Source organism: Narcine bancroftii, chromosome 2 (genome assembly GCF_036971445.1).
Source record: "Narcine bancroftii isolate sNarBan1 chromosome 2, sNarBan1.hap1, whole genome shotgun sequence".
Lineage (NCBI taxonomy): Eukaryota > Metazoa > Chordata > Chondrichthyes > Torpediniformes > Narcinidae > Narcine > Narcine bancroftii.
The window spans coordinates 254,103,793-254,123,717 of NC_091470.1; the positions used below are offsets into that span (position 1 = coordinate 254,103,793).

The 19,925-nt window shown below is 40.5% G+C and overlaps 1 protein-coding gene across 1 annotated transcript in view; it reads right to left on the reverse strand.

The window, feature by feature from the left end:
* Positions 1-115: 115 nt before the first annotated feature.
* Positions 116-19,925, reverse strand: part of LOC138753101 (probable enoyl-CoA hydratase, mitochondrial) — a 30,326-nt gene continuing 10,516 nt past the window's right edge. The window contains exons 4-5 of the mRNA XM_069915689.1: positions 763-769; positions 116-338 (exon numbers count right to left, since the gene is read on the reverse strand). Of these exons, the coding sequence (XP_069771790.1) occupies positions 116-338; positions 763-769 (230 nt within the window). The remainder of the gene's footprint in view (positions 339-762; positions 770-19,925) is intronic.

A 19,925-nucleotide genomic window follows, 5' to 3' on the forward strand; every position in this document is an offset into this window, starting at 1 on the left:
TAAGAGCACTAAAATCAGGCAGTGCAATCAAAACAGAAATGTCCTGTCCATTCTTCCCTTTATAAAAAAAACCTCTTCCTGTAGTTTATATATCTTTGCATACATATTTTAGAAGTTAAGTGAACTTTCCTTGTCTTCCAGTTCCTGAGGTGAATTTCTTTGCACCAGAAATGGATTCCTTTAAAATTACATCTTTCGCATTGTCAAATTCACACTGCATGGCTTCAGTGAAGCACAAGGCATCATACATGCTGTAATCAGCAGATGTTCTGTCAGCACGCATGCAGTGCTGGGGAAAGGCAGATATCCGCTCTGCTAACTCCAGGGCACACTGAAAACTTAGAGAAAAAAATAACAAGGCAAGTGTAACATTAAGTGCCATGTGCAATAGGGTTGTTGTACCACTTTAACAATTGTGTCACTTGACATTCTTTCAAACAAGCTGCTGGAGGAAATCAGAGGGTCACACATGGATGGGAAGAAATGGTCAGTTAACATTTCACATTAGGACCCTTTATTGAGACAAAAATAGGAAGGGGCTATATCAGCTATATCAATGGGAAAGAAACTGGGGTATTGGATCGAAGGTGGGAGAGGTGGAGAGACAGGTAGCAGAAGGGGAAGGGAAGGAGTCAGGAGTGGGCAGAGAAGAGATGAAAACGAGGGAACAGGATAGAGGTTAGAAAATTAGAAAAATCAAAGTTCATGCTGTTGGGTTTAAAGCTGTTCAGAGAAATACAATGTGTTGGTCTTCAAGTTTACATTTGGCCTTATCCTGGCAATGGATGAAGCCAAGAATTGATATGTCTATGTGGAAATGGTGAAGTGAATTGAACTGAGAATTCAAGCTTAAACCCACAGGCAGAGCGTAGATGTTCAGCGCAGTGGGTACCCATTCAGCATTTGGTCTCACTGATACAGAGGGAGGCCACATTGAGAATGCAGTAGACGAGGCTGGAAATCTCTGCCTCACTGAGAAGATTTGACTGTTGCCCTGGATGGAGGTAAGGGGGGAGATGAGGGGACAAGTTTTGCAATTTCTTTTATTCTTTCAGTGCCAATACCATTCAGTGTGGAATTGGAAAAAAATCTGTCTAACTCTGTAAGAATGCAGATATTGAGTTTTTAAATTTAATGATTTACTCCTGTTTTTAGTTTGAACTACTTGCAATTTTTTCAGTATGTTAATGGGAGTGACTAAGACAATGAAATGGGGAATAAAGAAGAATTACAGACAGTCCAAGGTACCTGTCTATCCAGTGAACTGAGTGAGTCACACTGTAGCAGATCATGCAAACTGTCAGAGAATAGGGGATCTGAGATGAGCTGGAGGTCAAATACATGTACTCAATAGCAGCTCTAGTGGCAAAGTAGGAAGTAGAGGGATGCCACATGGGATCATCAGGTTGATTCCTGGAATAGCAGGTTTGCCCCATGAAGAGATATTAAGCAGATTGGGCCTATAGAGTTTTACAAGAATGAGAGGAGACCGCCTTGAAATGTCTGGATTTCCTACAGGGCTTAACAAGGTGGAAAAATTGAGAAATTTCACCTGGCTGGGGTGTCCCCAAATAGGTGTCAATCATTCTGAACTGAAACGCAAAGAAATTTCTTCATCCACAGAGTAGCAAATCTTTGGAAATCTCTACCTAAGAGGGCTTTGGAGGTTTAGTCACTGAATATGTACAAGACTCAAATTATAAATTTTTGGAAATTAAATGCATATCAATTTAATGATATGCATTTGTGGGAAAAAGTGGAATGATGTTACTAAATGGCAAAGCAGAAATGAAGGGCTGAAAGGCCTCCTCCTGCTTCTATTTCTCTTGTTTCTTACATAAAGATGTTAAAAGATCTTGCCTCATTATTTGTCTGGGTTCTGCAGTGAAACACCAACATGCTGAAAAGATGAATGTACATCGCACCTGGGTGTCTCAGAAGGAAAACGGAAGTACAGTATGTATGTTTCTTAATTATTTTGTTTTACACCATCTACTATTGACCAAACCTTCCTTATATGGAAGATTAAAGGAATGATCCCTTTTGTAGATTTATTCACGGTTTGATGTCTTTTGAACAACTTCTACCAAGTATAATTTACCATTTTTTTTAGATATCTACAAGTTAGAAATTTCCCGAATACAGTAATGGCTAATTATCTAACATTACAACAACCAGATTTACTTGACACTTCATTCCGGTTAAACCCTTTCATAAGGGTTTAATTTGTACTATTTATTTCTTATATTAAATTTGAAGTCAGTCCTCATGGATAAGATTCGACAAACTTGGAAATCGGAACTTCAACTAACATTATCTCCTGAAACATGGGGAAGAATTACTAGACTAGTTAATAACTCTTCACTTTGTGCACGTCATTCTTTAATACAGTTTAAAATAGTTCATAGAGCTTATATGTCTAAAGATAAACTAGCTTGTATCTCTCCTAACACAAACGCTAGTCATGATAGATGCAATACTAATGTGGCTTAAATGACTCGTATGATTTGCTCATGTGAAATGTTAGAAAAATTTTGGAAAAACATTTAAAAAACTCTATCAATGATACTAATTATTCATTTACAGCCTGACCCCTTAACTGCTCTTTTTGGAATTACAGATGTAGGTTGTTTACCAACTTCTGCATATCAAGTTATAGCTTTTTCTACACTATTAGCTAGAAGAGCCTTTTTACTTAAATGGAAAGACTCTGATTCTCCTACATTATTTCAATGGCTTTCTCATGTTATGTCTTTCTTAAATCTAGAAAAAAAATCAGGTTATATTTTAGATGCAACTACTAAATTTGAAGAAACATGGATACCATTTATTGGTTATTTTCATGGGATATAAATAGCATAATTCTATGAATTTACTCTTCCTTTCCAGACGTAATATAATTCTTGCCATTTTTATTATCTGTAGGTGTGGACTACTCAACAGTTCCTTGGGATAGGCCGCTCAGTTTTTAAAATATATATTATAATTATTTCTTTATCTGTTCTCTTTGTTTGGAGAATTATTTCTAATAATGTCACATTTTCACTCTGGAATTTATACAAGATACTTATACTATGGAGACTTGGACATACCACTTTAATTGTGTTATTTCTATTCTCCTTATGCTGTCTATATTAAGAAATGTTACTTAAAAATTGAAAGAGTTTGAATTATTTAATATTTAAAATATAGCACACACACACACACACACACACACACACACACACACACACACACACACACACACACACACACACACACACACACACACACACACACACACACACATCAAATGCTTTTGACCGGTTTTGAGCTCTTATTCAAGCCAAATCAAATTTATTGTCATCTAATTGTACGAGTAAAACCTGAAGAAACATCGTTTTTCCAGTCCTCAGTGCAAAACATGCAGACACAAAACCAGACATAACACATATACAGGCAAATAATACATATGCAAGGCAAGTATTTTTATCTATAAAAATAAATGAATAAATATTGTACAAATGAGAGTATCAGATGATTAGTGTGTGAGGTTCCTTTGGCCGTTCAGCATTCTCTCTGCCCGCGGGAAGAAGCTGTTCCTCAGCCTAGTGGCGATTGTATTCACTGCTCCACCACACCCGAGGCCACTTATATTCATGCATATGTTTGAAGGATGGTGGTTGGCAGCGAGAGAGCAGGATCAATCCATTTGGCCCTCTATTATCTGTAAATATGTGGATGCAGATGAACCTTGGGCAGGGAGTCCAAGTTATGAGCTGGGTCCATATTAATCCAGCCGATGCTATTATATTGTTAAATGCATAATAAAATGTGGATCACAGCAAAAAAAACCAATAAAATGGCTTTCCCTTTGCATGTTTACCATCTGCTTGGCAGGCCACAGGGAAATCATTCCCTTGTGGAAAATGATTTAGTCATCAGCTGTCTCTTCATCAATCCCATCCAGTAAGGAAAAATTCCAGTCACTCGGTGAGCGAGTCTTTTTGTGCCAGTAAAACCACATCCTGCATGCTTATAGTCACTTTTCTGGCAGCATGTCACCATGGTTTCATTTTACCACACCTTGGTCTGGGAGCACCGCAGGGACAGTCCCAGGAGTTCAAGGCTATCCCTCTTGAGCAATGGCAGATGACACATGCACTCTCTCCTGGTCCAGCTCATGAGCTCCATGCAGCGTCCAGAACCCAACCACAGCAGACCTATTTCAAGCGCATTTCAGGTGCCTGAGTCAGAATAAGCAGGCCTTGTAAAAGAACCCTTCTATTGTCTGAAAGTCTGCAGAGTTGTGTGATCCCCATATCAAGTCTGCTAGTCTTACAGTATATTTTTTTACTTCAAGGGGTGTGGATGTTGTTGACAAGACCATGATTTGTTGGACACTCTAGTTTCCCCCTAAAGTGCCAGAATTAACTAGCTGGTGTATCTGGACCCACTGATGTATGGTCAGGCAGGAATGACAAACCTCCTTCCATTTCATGGAGGCAGAGTCACGCACAATAGAAACATGCTCCTTGGTTCATTGTGTCCATACTGACCAACATGTATCCACAGATACTAATCTAGTTTGATTCTCTCCCTATTCCCATCCCTTCCCCTTCGACAATGTACATTGGGTAATTAACCATCAGCACAATTGGGAGGAAAGCAGGACACTGGGGAGAAACCAAGGGGATCACAGAGAGAATATGCAAATTCCATGCATCCAATACCCTCCATTTATTAATAATCTTGTCAATGCTGTCGGTAACTGAGAACTTATCCTGTCTGGTGTTGGTTGGAACCAATGAGAATGCATTTCCCCAAAGCTTCCATCACCAATCTTGATGGGAATGTGAGCCAGCCCTGTTCACATGGGCAGTGATCCAGCACAACCCATTACCAATGGCTCAGATCCTTCCAATCTCACTTTGGTTAGCTTGGTTAAGCCAGACTTTCTTCTTATTCACTGGAGCCAATATCAGGACACTGGGTCATCTGTGACACGGTTTCTAGATCTATGAAAAACATGGAAGACTTGCGTGAGCAGTACATTTTAAGATGCACCACTTGGTTTATTTAAGTAGTGGAATATTTGGCTTCCAGACTAGGATGCTTCATAATTTCCCTTGAAGTGATGTATTTATCGCAAGGTCAAATTTGTATATATTGGTATTTTTAACCACAGGATTCTAAACCAGGTTATTCAACAGCTACTCTATCCACAAAAGCTCAAGATCCTGCAGAAGTATTGAGGGAAAATACTGGGCATGAACTATGTTTGGAGAGATTTGTATTCTACCTCAGGCCATTTAGACTTTTTTAAGCCTTGGGTTGCTAGGATAGTAATCTTCAAATCACGTGCATGTACCATTCTTGTTGCCATATTTGTTTTTCTGACTAGATCTGGCACTGAGAGTCAATGTGGACTAAGTCACAAGTCTTATTTTCCTAAACAAGGGTGTGAGTGGATATTTGGCGTCGTTCAATGAAACCAAAGATGTTGAAATAAAAACCAACACCAGTTTGTCAACAGTTGTACGTCATTTGGGTAGTGAGTAAAGTCTGGAAACTGGCCAAGAGCTGTGTCCATGTAATTTTACATAAACTCGAGTTACAAATTAAAATTGTAAGCAAGCAGATTTTGTGGGAGAACGCAATGAGTATAAGATGCCAATAGTTTACAGTGGTCACAAAATGTCCTGGGTTACAACATTTGCTCATAATGAGGCCATTTCCTGTTTGTATGCGAGTATAATTATATGATTCCTTCTCATAATAGTGTTGGTTTCCCCCTCCATGTAGATGACTACATCTTCAAAGAATGTCTCCAAAAGGTCTACTGCTGATGACCTGAGAAGCACATCATGCATTGCTCACACCATGGAATGACACCCAGCCACATCATACAATTTGAGGTTTCCTCATCTTCAGCTCAGCTTCTATGAGAACCAGATAAGTTACAAGAATGATGTGGCTCTGCAGCCTATTCTCCGTTACATCCACCTTTCTGGCACAATTACATTACATAAACATGCTGCCTTTCAAGATGCCTTTGTATTATAATCCTCATAGAACCATAGAACATTACAGCACACAAAACATGCCCTTTGGCCCTTCTAGTCTGTGCCAAACTGTGCTTAAGTCTCTGACCTGCACCCAATCCATCACCCTCTATATCTTCCCATCCCTGTACTTGACCAATTATTTATTGTATGTTGAAATTGAGCCTGTGATGGCGCACATATTTGTAGCGGTGAACCAGCTCCGCTTGTTACGTATGGTCAGAGGAGCAGCCGCAGCAAAGATGGTGTTGCAGTTCCTCCTCTTCTGGTACAGAGCAGAAGTACGTGTACGTGCTTACGTCAATATGACGCGAGTTCTGGTAAAACAGGGGTGGGCTCCGGACGGCCTTAAAAGCTGCGGTGTGAACTTCAGAGTAAACTAGTTGTGCTTAACGAGCTCATAGCCTGCTGTCTCAGTTCTTCTCGTGCACAACCTACTACACTGGTGACCCCGATGAGTCTCCACGCTCTGAAGACTCAGCACAATGGACCCTGTAGCTGTAGGTGCCATTGTGTTAAAGCTGCCCACATTCTGGATGAATAAGCCCCAAACTTGGTTTGGCCAAGCAGAGGGCCAGTTCCAAGTCAAACAGATGACCTCGGATTTGACAAAATACTTCCACATCATCAGCTCGCTGGACCAGGAGGCCACCTCACATCAATAATCTTATCCAGGTATTGCCAGAGGAAGGCAAATACATGGCTCTAAAGAACCTCCTCATTAATACTTACGGGCTATCACAGCACGAAAGGGCTGCAAAGCTCCTTCACTTGAATGGTCTAGGGGACAGGACATCATCCACTCTCATGGACGAGATGCTCACCCTGGCAGAGGGTCATGAACCCTGCCTCATGTTCGAACAGGCATTCCTCGAGCAAATGACCGAGACATTAAGCTGCTGCTGGCTGACGTGGACTTCAGCGACACATGTAAAGTTGACCACAGGCAGACGTCCTCTACCCCTCCAAACGTGAGCCCGCAGGGACAGTCAACTGTGTTACAAAGCCGCCGCTCAAGCCAGCACCAAAGATCAGCCCAACATATGAGCCAGAGCCGCCCTGCCCACAAACAGACAAGCCCAACCTGAGGTGGTGCTTCTACCATCAATGGCACAGGAGCACGCGTGTCGCCATCCATGCTCGTTTCAGGGAAACCACAGAGCCAGCTGCCGTTGGTGGCCACGGTGTATGGCCAGCCGAACACCTTACTCCACGTTTGGGACAGGATCTCGGACCGCAGATTCCTCATGGACACTGGTGCGGAAATAAGCGTCACCCCCCAAACATCGGTCGAGAAACACATGAAATGACACACTCCAACCCTATGCACAGTCAACGACACCACTATTAAAACTTTCAGCAAATGGCACATCCCTGTACGTTTTGGCGAGACAGTTTCAATTAGTCATTCACACTGGCATCCATGCATGGACAAGCCACTTCTGGGAGCAGATTTCTTGCAGGCACATTGCCAACTGGTAGACCTCCAGGGCAGGTGATCGATCCTCTCAGAGACCTTCCAGACAGTCCCCCTTGGCACGTCCAACGAGCCAGCCACCCAGCTCGCCTCTGTGGAGACGTCACACAGCCAATACTGCCACCGCCTTGCCAGCTATCCCTCCATCCTGTGACCTCAATTCACCGCCATCATGTCAAAGCATAGCTTACAGCACCACATTGCAACCACAGGCCCACCAGTACATTCCCGAGCCTGACGTCTGGCTCCCGACAAGCTCAACCTCACCAAGGAAGAGTTTAAGTGCATGGAGGAACTCTGTATGATTTGGCAGTCCATGGGCTCCCCCCTTTACTTAGTGCCTGTCCAACGGCAACTGGAGACTACAGATGCCTCAATGATGCAATGACATGGGAAATAAATTATCATCTTTTGAACAAATGAAGGACAAATATGGTATAACTCATGGTACAATGTTTGCATACCACCAACTGAAAACCTAATTGAAGGACAAATTGGGAAGCAGGCTGAGGTTATCAGAAGGAAGTAGCTTTGAATATGTGATTAAAGAAACTACGATAATAAAAAGATTTATAACAAACATGTACATCAAACTGCAAGAGAAAGAGAACGAGGAAACAAGCTGTAAACCCAAACAAAAATGGGAACAAGATCTAAACATAAAGATAAAGAATGTAACATGGGAAAAGCTATGCTCCGGAACTATGAGAAATGCAATAAACACGAGGTTACGCATGATACAATATAATTGGTTACACAGGCTATACACCACGCCCCAAAAGTTAAATAAATGGGACCCAACAGTATCAGACAGATGTTTTCGCTGTAAGAAGGAAATGGGAAAAGCAGTGCATGCAATTTGGGCATGTGAGAAAGTGGAAAAGTTTTGGGAAGATCTAAACCAGGTATTAAATAAAATCACAAAAAGCAACATACCAAAAAATCCAGAGATCTTTCTTCTAAGTAATATAAGAAGAACTTGGACTCAATTTGGATGGAGCACAAAAAAGATTTATTATGATAGCCTTAGCTGTAGCAAAAAAAATGTATTATGTCAACCTGGAAATTAGAAGATAGCCTGAGAATACAGCAATGGTACATAGAAACGAGTAAATGTATTCCATTGGAAAAAATAACATATAATTTAAGAAATAACATCACAGTATTCAAACAAATTTGGGAACCCCACATGGAACACAATAGAGAAGTTCTATCGCGGACTTCCACCACCTAAAATGACAGAAGGAGAAGAGACGAAATGAACTGACCCAATATGTAAAAGTAGAAGACACAAATTTTTTGTTTATTTTCATTGTGTGATGACATTATTTAATGGGTTTAATGTATCATATAGGTTGAACGTTGAGTGAGTGGGGGGGGGGGTGAAGGAGGGAGGGAAGGGAGGGGGGACAAAGGGGAGAAAATGACACTGTGTATATTCAAGAGGGAAATGTTTGTGTGTATTTTGATCAGTATGGTTCATAGTGTGAAAAATTAAAAACATTTTTTAAAAATGATGCAATGACACCAGACCACAACCTGATCCCTCACATACAGGATTTTGTGGTGTATGCGTCTTCTTCAAAGTCGACCTGATCCGGGGGATACCACCAGATCCCTGTTCATACAGAAGACATCCAGAAGACTGCTATCATCATTCTCTTCGGCCTCTTTGAGTTTCTCCGCATGCCTTCAGCCTAAAGAACGCAGCCCAAACCTTCCAGCGCCTCATGACATGGTCAGCAGAGACTTCCCGTTCTTCTTCATCTACCTGGACGATATCCTGGTAGTGAGCAAGACACATGAGGAGCACCTCCACCAGCTTTTCAACCAGCTAGCTGAATACATCCTCACCATCAACCCAGCGAAATGCCAGTTTGGTCTCAGCGAGATCACCTTTTTGGGCCACAGGATCACCAAGGATGACAAGGCTGAGGCCATCCGACAGTTCACCAGACCGACATCTCTGAAGGGCCTGCAAAAATTCATGGGCATAGTGAATTTCTACAACAGATTCATCCCCGCAGCTGCCAGCATCATGTGCCCACTCTTCATGTTAATGTTGATTTTCAAGAAAGATTTCAACTGAACTGACGAGGCACAGGCCACATTCCAGAAAACCAAAGAGGCCCTGGCTGTCATGATGATGCTCGTCCACCCACGCATAGCCATGCCCACAGCCCTCGCTGTTGACACATCTAACACAGCAGTGGGTGGGGTCCTGGAACAGTTTGCAAACAACACCTGGAAGCCCCTCACCTTTTTCAGCCAACATCTACGAGCGTCTGAACTGAAGTACACTGCATTTGACGGAGAGCTGCTGGCCCTCTACCTCACCATCCGCCATTTCCGCTACTTGATGGAGGGGCGGCCTTTAACAGTCTATACAGACCACAAGCTGCTGTTGTTTTCCTTCTCCAAGTCTGCCGACCCATTGTCTGCCAGCCAGCAGCAGCACTTATCCTACGTATCGGAGTTCACAACCTCCATCTGCCACCTCTCGGGCAAAGAGAATGTTGTCGCCGACACACTCTCCAGGCCAACTGTTCACACCCTGTCGCACGGCATCAGCTACCACGACCTGACTCGATCACAACAGGACGATCCCAAGGCCCACAATTTCAGAACAGCAATCACGAGTCTGCAGCTCCAGGACGTCCCATTGGACACCAATGGTGTGACGTTGCTTTGCAATCATCCCTGCCCAATGGAGACAAATGGTTTTCAACAAGCTCCATGGCCTTTCCCATGACAGTGCGGATGATAGCCTCCCACTTCATTTGACACGGGCTGCACAAGCAGGCTAGTGAAAAGAAAAAAAACCTGCACGCACTGCAAGACTGCGGAGGTCCAGCAGCACACCAAGCCCCATCTCCAACAGATGCACCAACTTGCAGGTTCCAGCATGTCATCTCAACATAGTGGGCCCCTTGCCAGGCTCCCGAGGGTTGCGCTACCTGTTCACAATAGTGGACAGATTTACCCAGTAGCCAGAGGCCATCCCCATCCCGGACGTCACCACTGACACTTGTGCCAGGGCTTTCCTCTCCACCTGAGTCTCCAGTTTTGGAGTCCCAGCACATATAACAACCAACCTGGTGGCCTAATTCACTTCTGCCCTTTGGAATGATCTCTCCAAACTCCTGGGCACCCAGATACACTGCACCACTGCCTACCATCCCCAATCCAACGGATGAGGCAAGCGTTGTCACTGTCACCTGAAGTCAGCACTGATGACAAGGCTGGAGAGGCCAAACTGGGTGGACGAAATGCCATGGGTCCTCCTCGGTATTCACACAGCACCAAAGGATTACCTGCGAATCCTCAGCAGCGATGGTCCACGGTGAACCCTTTGCAGTCCTGGACCAATTCCTCCCTTCACCACCAGGCCAAGTCTCTGACACTGCCATCATACTGGAAAGATTGAGAGACAAATTGGGATCACTCACACCACTGCTGCCATCAAGACACTACCACCCCCCCTCTGTTTACCCCACTGGCCGTGGCAAAGATGGTGTTGTGGGTCCTTCACTTCCGGTACCGACCGGAAGTACACGTATGTGCTTATGTTAGCATGACGTGAATTCTGGGGCAGGCTCCAGAGGGCGCTAAAGGCTGCGGCACAAATTTCAAAGTAAACTAGTCGTGCTTAACGAGCTCACAGCCTGCTGTCTCAGTTCTTCTCGCAGTCACATTTAGCACTTCAGCTAGCAGCACATCCCAAACTCCAACTACTCTGTGTGTGAAGATGTTCCCCCTAAACATTTCCCCTTTCACCCTTAAGTCATGTCTTCTGGTTTGTATCTCACCTAACCTCAGTGGAAAATGTTGCATTCACTCTGTCAATACCTCTCATAATTTTATATATAGAACATATCATATCATAACATGTTACCTCCTATACGAAAACCTTTGATTTATGAAGGCAAACATCCCAAAAGCACTCATCTACCCATGACATCACTTTCAGGGAATTATGTATCTGTATTCCCAGATCCCTCTGTTCTTTTGCACTCCACAGTGCCCTTGGTTTTCCCATGTATGTCCTATCTTGGTTTGTCCTTCCAAAATACAACTCCTCACACTTGTCTGCATTAAATTTCATCTGGTAATTTTCAGCCTATTTTTCCAGCTGGTCCAGATCCTTACAAGCTTTGGAAGCCTTTGTTGCGGTCCACAACATCTCAAATCTTTGTGCCATCTGCAAACTTGCTGATCCAATGTACCACATTATCATCCAGATCACTGACATAGATGACAAACAACAATGGTCCCAGCATTGATCTCTGAGGCACATCACTAGTCACAAGCCTCCAGTCTGAGAAGTAATCACCCACCACTACTCTCTGACTCATCAAAATAACCCAATAGCTAAGAGAGTATACAATTTCACCTCATTGAAGTGCCAATTTCACATGAAGATTATTCAAATGTTGATCCAAAAATGTAAGAATAGATTTGATTGGCCAGTGCCAAACCTTCTTCATTTAAATTGCTGTACTTTAGGTTTTCTGCGTGAACGTAATAAAATGTGGAAACGATGGAATTATGGGCTGGTAGTCCAGTGGCTCTGAGGGGGAATCTACTCTTGAAACCTGCACCAGGTAACAATGGATACAGAGTCCCAGACTCCATGAATTTAAAAGGGGATTCAAAGACAGTGGATTTGGAAGTTAAAAGGAAGGGAAGTTATTTCTTAATTAGTTCACTTTATTTCAATGATTTTTATGAAAGTTAAATGTTTTTTTTAAATAATTTTGAGAATTTGTATTTAATTTTTAAAAAAATGTGTATTTAATCATTTTCAATATCAGAGTAATTGAGCACATTGACAGATCATTTGGCCCACTGAGATAGCAGTAACCACCAAGCACTCATTTATACTAATTCTACATCAATTCCATAAAACTTCTTGGTATCTCTCAACATCAGATCCCAAAATTGGGGAAATAGGGAATTTTGCTGAGAGATAAGCAGTGGTTTATATTTTCTAGGTTCTCAACATGAAGACAGTGAAGTACAATGTATGCAGGTTGGTACAGGAGCTTTGCTTTGAGCTCAGAACCCGTTGTCTCGTATACTTCAATGAACAAATTGATAAGGAACGTGCTCAATCTCTGAACATAAACAGGTGCAAGCACCACCTGTAGAACCATGGTTTAGGTTGGAGTAACCTTCATTCTGGAATTTGTACCACAGATCATCTCCAATCTAGCAGTTGTCATCAGTTTGCATGGAAGTAGGTCTGTTGTGGACCCATTAGTAAGAATATGAAGTTCACACCTTCCTGTACTCCATTAGAGAGGTGTATGAATTTCTGAGGACAGACAAACCTGAGAAGGATGCTAACGAAGAGCCCAGTCCTGAAGCATTGATTACTTCCTGTGGATGCTGCATGACCTGCTGAGTTTCTCCAAGATAGTTTGTATTGTACTCGACCTCAGCATCTGCAGACTTTCTTGTTTAACTTGATAATTCAAAAGTCTACGAACACAGAAGGTAGCAAACATAGCTGTGTCCATCACAGGTTTCAACCTGCCATCCATTGCAGATATCTATATCACAAGATATATGAGCTGAAGTAGGCGCATTGGCCCATCGAGTCCGCTCTGCCATTCTAATCATGAGGTGATCCATCTTCCCACTCAGCCCCACTCCCCGGCTCTCTCTCCGCAATCCATGATGTCCAATTCCCTGTCAATTTCTGCCTTAAAAACATCCAATGACCTCACTTCCACAGCTGCCTGTGGCAACAAGTTCCATATACACACAATCCTCTGACTAAAGAAATTTTTCCTCATCAGTTTTAAATTGATGCTTTTTTATCCTAAATATATGCATGTGTCCTGGAATCCCTTACCATGGAAAACATCTTACCACATCTACTCTGTCCAGATCTTTCAGCATTGAAAAGCCTCTATGAGGTTCCCCCCTCATCCTGTACTCAAATAAATACTGTCCAAGAGCCGAGAATTGTTCCTCATATACTAACCCTTTCATTCCTGGCATCATTTAGTAAATCTTCTCTGAACCCTCTCCAACACCAGCATGTCTTTTCTCAAATAAGGCACCTACAACTACAACTGTACATAGTTCCTAAAGTGAGGTCTCGCCAGTGCTTAAGAGAGTTTCAAATTACATCCCTGCTCTTGTATGCTATTCACCTAGAAATTAATTGCATTCCCCTTCTTCACCACTGACTCAACCTTTTTTTTTATTTTTTAAAATTTTTTATTTTTCACACCATAAATCACATTAGTCATGATACACACTTTTTCTTTTTCACACATATACAGTGACATTTTCTCCCCCCCCCCTCCTCCCAACCCACCCCCCCCACCCCCCCCTCCCATCCATTTAAGGTATACAATCTAGGATACATTAAACCAGTCAGACAATGTTGTCACTCAACAAAAATACACCAGAAATTCTACTGAGTCCATTCTTTTCTTTCCTTCTCCTTCCATCAACTTAGGTAATGATTGTCCCCGGTAGGTTTTCGCTATTGTATTTAATGTAAGGCTCCCATATTTGTTCGAATATTTCAATATTATTTCTTAAACTATATGTTATTTTTTCTAATGGAATACATTTATTCATTTCTATATACCATTGTTGTATTTTCAAATTATCTTCCAATTTCCAGGTTGACATAATACATTTTTTTGCTACGGCTAGAGCTATCCACTGACTCAACCTTGAGGATATCTTGCACGAGGATTGCCAAGTTCCTTTGCACTTCGGAAATTTTGAATTTTCTCCCCATCTAAATGATGCACCGTGGGCGACCATGAGGTGAGCAGGTTGTAATAAGAAGGCAGCTTGTTCATTAATGCACTTCAGGAAAGGAAAGCTGTTGACCTTATCCAATGCAACTCCAGCCCAGTAGTAATTAATTGAACATTACTTCTGTCTAAAGTGGAATAAGCAAGTTACTTAGTTCAAGGTCAATGAGTCCCCATCACTAATTGGCACATCTATGAGTATAATATGAAATAAGCTACATTTTAAAAGATTAACACTAAAAATAATTCATGGGCTTCATTAATAGGGATGTAAAGACACTTCATCAATGTGCTACAAATTCATCCATCTGTTATTTTAATTGTGATACTTTAAGATTCTTACTTCCTGTATTAAAAATCTTAGATGTAATTTCTGCAATATTGGTTAAGCAGTCACAATGTTCACTCAGATAAATTTTAAGGTTAATGATTTTTATGCAGCAAATAAAGTTCATTTATTATTGCAAACTCGTGTGAAGGATAAACATTCCTTCCCAGCTGAGTCAAATTTTGGTCATGTAACAAAGTCTCTCGGTGGAAAAGTGAATGTCACTGGAAAATGCAAGAGGCCATTAGTCAGCTCAAAAGTTAAGTGACTGCAACTATAAACTACGGTCGGAATTTAAAAAAAAGAATGTCCCCACAACAACTCTGGGTCAAACAAAACAAGATTCCCATGACCATGACCTTGTTTACAGCTGGAAATTGAATTTGGTATTTTACTGGATCTTATAAGTTCAGTGCAACAACCTAACCTGACCATTTTTAAAAACTCTCCGTCCCATGCATTTGCTCTTATACTGTCTTGCATTCTGACTCCTATCTGCTTCCCTGTAAATGCTGAACTATTCCCCTTTCATTCTATCCCTTTTGAAGTTACTGCAAATGGCTTCCCCTTTCGGTTCATCTCCAAGGTTTTCCACTGTGATATGACTAGTCTCAGCTCTTCCTGATGTGACCAGGCCATAATGTAATGTACTGCCATTACGCTGCCCATACCTTCTGTGACATCCTTCACAGGATCTTTGGAGCTTTAGAACTAATGTGCAGCCTCCCTCTTAAATCATTTAACTCAACTTGCACATTCACAATTCTGTAAATGTCAAAAGACTTAAAGATACCAGGTTTTTTCCCAGAATTCTATTTGAATCAACTTTGTCTGATGCACTCTGCAACACCTTTTATCATTGCCTGTTGTTACTTGCCCATGGGTTGTTGTAATGTTACCTACGAGTAGGATACTGTAATGTTGCCTGCCAGTAGGATGTTGTTATGCTTCAGCTGCGGCTCTATTCCTCTTGAAACTTCTAACAGATCCTTCCTCTGACCTTATGCCTTTGCAGTTTGATAAAGGTCCAATTCTCCTAAGACAGCCAAGAGGCTGATGCTGTCGACTAAGTCATCCTCTTGTTCATGACTTCAAATGTTTTTGCCACTGGCACCTCACCCTGGTCGATTTTTCTGACTAGCTTGTTACTTTGCATTGCAGGTTCATTTCCCAAACTCTTGTTTGCCTCTGCAGGTAATTTTTTAATGGACACAGTCTGCCCTCTGATTTCATCATCAACTTGCAAGAAGACCAGCTTGGCATGTTGACCTGCAGCAAAATGGACACATGGCCTGTTCTGACAACTAAACTTCAATGTAAGTTCACAACTCTCAAAGAATGACTTCATATTGGTCTTCACATTTTTGAATGTATTCCTTTGTTAATGTATCCAATCTTGTTGCAAACTCACTCCTGGAGTGTCCTGTTTCTATTTACTGTTATCTGCTACAGCACATTCCTTGGGTCTATGTCATTTGATTTCCATCATGTATTTTAATACATTATGAATGCATGCTTTGGCCAAACTGCTGCCCTAACTCTTCCATCTAATGTTTCTATAGTTCAAGCTTCACATTTTCTGCTGGATGGACTGTTGTCTGCATTGGTGCCAGAGCATTTGTGTGTGGACCCTTCACTGTACCTGTCAGAGTAAAGCATGAAAGTCTGCAGACACCATGATTTAAGTAAAAACACAATGCTGGAGGAACATAGCAGGTCAAACAGTGTACTTTATATAGCAAAGGCAAAATACATAACCAAAGTTTCAGGCTTGAGCCCTTCATCAAGGTGCCTGAACAAAATAGTGGGGAGAGGGGCAGAGAGAGGAGCACAGACGGAAGTTAATAGGTGGATAAGGGAGAGAGGGCAGACCAGCCAGCAAGGGGAGGAGAGGGGGAATGGCTCTGTGGATGGAGAGGGAAGGGGGTGGAGAAATGAGAGGGATAAGGAAGAGAGGGAGAACGGGAAGTAGGCTAGCAGAATCCAGAGAAGACTATGTTAATGCCATCAGGTTGGAGAATGCCCAGACGGACAATTATGTGTTGCTCCTCCATTTTGACTGTAAATGAGGCTATGGACAGACACATCAGCAAGGGAGTGGGGTGCAGAATTGAAATCGTGGGCCACTGGTAGATCCCCGTTTTTTTTTTTATTTAAATTTTTTTATTTTTCACACCATAAATCACATTAGCCATGATACACACTTTTTCTTTTTCACACATATACAGTGACTTTTTCTCCCCCCCCCACTCCCTCCTCCCAAGCCACCCCCCACCCTCCCCCCCCCCATCCATTTTAGGTATACAATCTAGGTTACATTAAACCAGTCAGACAATGTTGTCATTCAACAAAAATACACCAGAAATTCTACTGAGTCCATTCTTTTCTTTCCTTCTCCTTCCATCAACTTAGGTAATGCTTGTCCCCGGTAGGTTTTCGCTATTGTATTTAATGTAAGGCTCCCATATTTGTTCGAATATTTCAATATTATTTCTTAAACTATATGTTATTTTTTCTAATGGAATACATTTATTCATTTCTATATACCATTGTTGTATTTTCAAATTATCTTCCAATTTCCAGGTTGACATAATACATTTTTTTGCTACGGCTAGAGCTATCTTAACAAATCTTTTTTGTGCATCCTCCAAATAAATTCCGAATTCTTTGTTTTTTATGTTACTTAGGAGAAAGATCTCTGGATTCTTTGGTATATTGTTTTCTGTTATTTTATTTAATATCTGATTGAGATCTTCCCAAAATTTTTCTACTCTCTCACATGTCCAGATTGCATGAATTGTTGTTCCCATTTCTTTTTTACATCGAAAACATCTATCAGATACTGTTGGGTCCCATTTATTTAACTTTTGAGGTGTAATGTATAGTCTGTGTAACCAGTTATATTGTATCATACGTAGCCTCGTATTTATTGTATTTCTCATCGTTCCAGAACATAATTTCTCCCAGGTTTCCTTTTATATCTTTATATTTAAATCTTGTTCCCATTTTTGTTTAGTTTTACCATTTGTTTCCTCATTCTCCTTTTCTTGCAGTTTAATATACATATTTGTTATAAATCTTTTGATTAACATTGTATCTGTAATCACATATTCAAGGTTACTTCCCTCTGGCAAACTCAAATTGCTTCCTAATTTATCCTTCAAGTAGGATCTCAGTTGGTAATATGCCAGCGCTGTATCTCCAGTTATATTGTACTTATCTCTCATTTGTTCAAAGGATAAGAATCTCCTTCCTGAAAAACAACTTTCTATTCTTTTAATCCCTTTTTTTTCCCATTCTCTAAAGGAAAGGTTATCTATGGTAAAAGGGAGTAACTTATTTTGCGTCAATATTAGTTTTGGTAATTGATAATTTGTTTTATTTCTTTCTACATGAATCTTCTTCCAAATATTGAGGAGATGATGTAATACTGGAGAAGTTCTATGTTGTACCAATTTTTCATCCCATTTATATAATATGTGTTCAGGTATCTTTTCCCCTATTTTATCTAATTCTAATCTCGTCCAGTCTGGTTTTTCCCTTGTTTGATAAAAATCTGATAGGTATCTTAATTGTGCGGCTCTATAATAATTTTTAAAGTTTGGCAATTGTAAGCCTCCTTGTTTATACCATTCTGTTAATTTATCTAGTGCTATCCTCGGTTTCCCCCCTCTCCATAAAAATTTCCTTATTATTTTCTTTAACTCTTTGAAGAATTTTTCTGTCAGTTGTATTGGCAATGCCTGAAATAAGTATAATATCCTTGGAAAAATGTTCATTTTAATACAGTTTATCCTTCCTATTAGTGTTAGTGGTAAATCTTTCCAATGCTCTAAATCGTCCTATAATTTTTTCATTAGTGGATAATAATTGAGTTTATATAATTGGCCGAGATTTTTGTTTATTTGTACACCTAGGTATCTTATTGCCTGCATTTGCCATCTAAATGGAGATTCCTTCTTAAATTTTGAGAAATCCGCATTATTCATAGGCATTGCTTCACTTTTATTTACGTTTATCTTGTAACCCGACACTTCTCCATATTCCTTCAATTTCTTATATAATTCTTTTATTGATAGTTCTGGTTCTGTTAAGTACACTATAACATCATCTGCAAATAGACTGATTTTATATTCCTTGTCTTTTATTTTTATTCCTTTTATATTATTATCTATTCTTATCAATTCTGCTAGTGGTTCTATAGCTAACGCAAACAATAAAGGTGATAGTGGGCATCCCTGCCGCGTTGACCTGCTTAAGTTAAATTGCTTTGATACATGCCCATTTACTGTCACTTTCACTAACGGTCCCTTATATAATGCTTTAATCCAATTAATATACTTCTCCGGTAAACTGAATTTTTGAAATACTTTGAACAAATAATTCCATTCTACTCTGTCGAAGGCCTTCTCTGCGTCTAAAGCAACTGCTACTGCAGGTGCTTTATTTCCTTCTACTGCATGAATTAAGTTAATAAATTTACAAATATTGTCTGTTGTGCGTCTTTTTTTCATAAATCCAGTTTGGTCTAAATTTACCATTTTCGGTACCTGCTCTGCTAATCTGTTTGCTAATAGTTTAGCTATTATCTTATAATCTGTGTTTAGCAAAGATATTGGTCTATATGACGCTGGTGAGAGTGGATCTTTCCCTTGTTTTAGTATTACTGTAATTATTGCTGTTTTACATGAATCTGGTAAGCTTTGTGTTTCATCAATCTGGTTGATTACATCCAGGAGGGGCGGAATTGATAAGTCTTTAAATGTTTTGTAGAATTCTATTGGAAATCCATCCTCTCCTGGTGACTTATTATTTGGTAATTTTTTTATTATCTCTTGTATTTCTACTGTTCCAAATGGTTCTGTTAATTTATTTTGTTCCTCTATTTGTAGTTTTGGTAGTTCAATTTTAGTCAAAAATTCATCTATTTTTCCTTCTTTCCCTTCGTTTTCAGTTTGGTATAATTGTTCATAGAATTCTCTAAAGTTTTCCTTAATTTCTTTTGGATTATATGTAATTTGTTTGTCTTTTTTCCTTGATGCCAAAACCATTTTCTTAGCTTGTTCTGTCTTAAGCTGCCATGATAGGATTTTGTGCGTTTTTTCACCCATTTCATAATATTTCTGTTTTGTCTTCATTATATTCTTCTCTACCTTATATGTTTGTAATGTTTCATATTTTATTTTTTTATCCGCCAATTCTCTTCTTTTAGTTGTATCTTCCTTCATTGCTAATTTTTTTTCTATATTCACTATTTCCCTTTCCATCTGCTCTGTTTCCTGATTATAGTC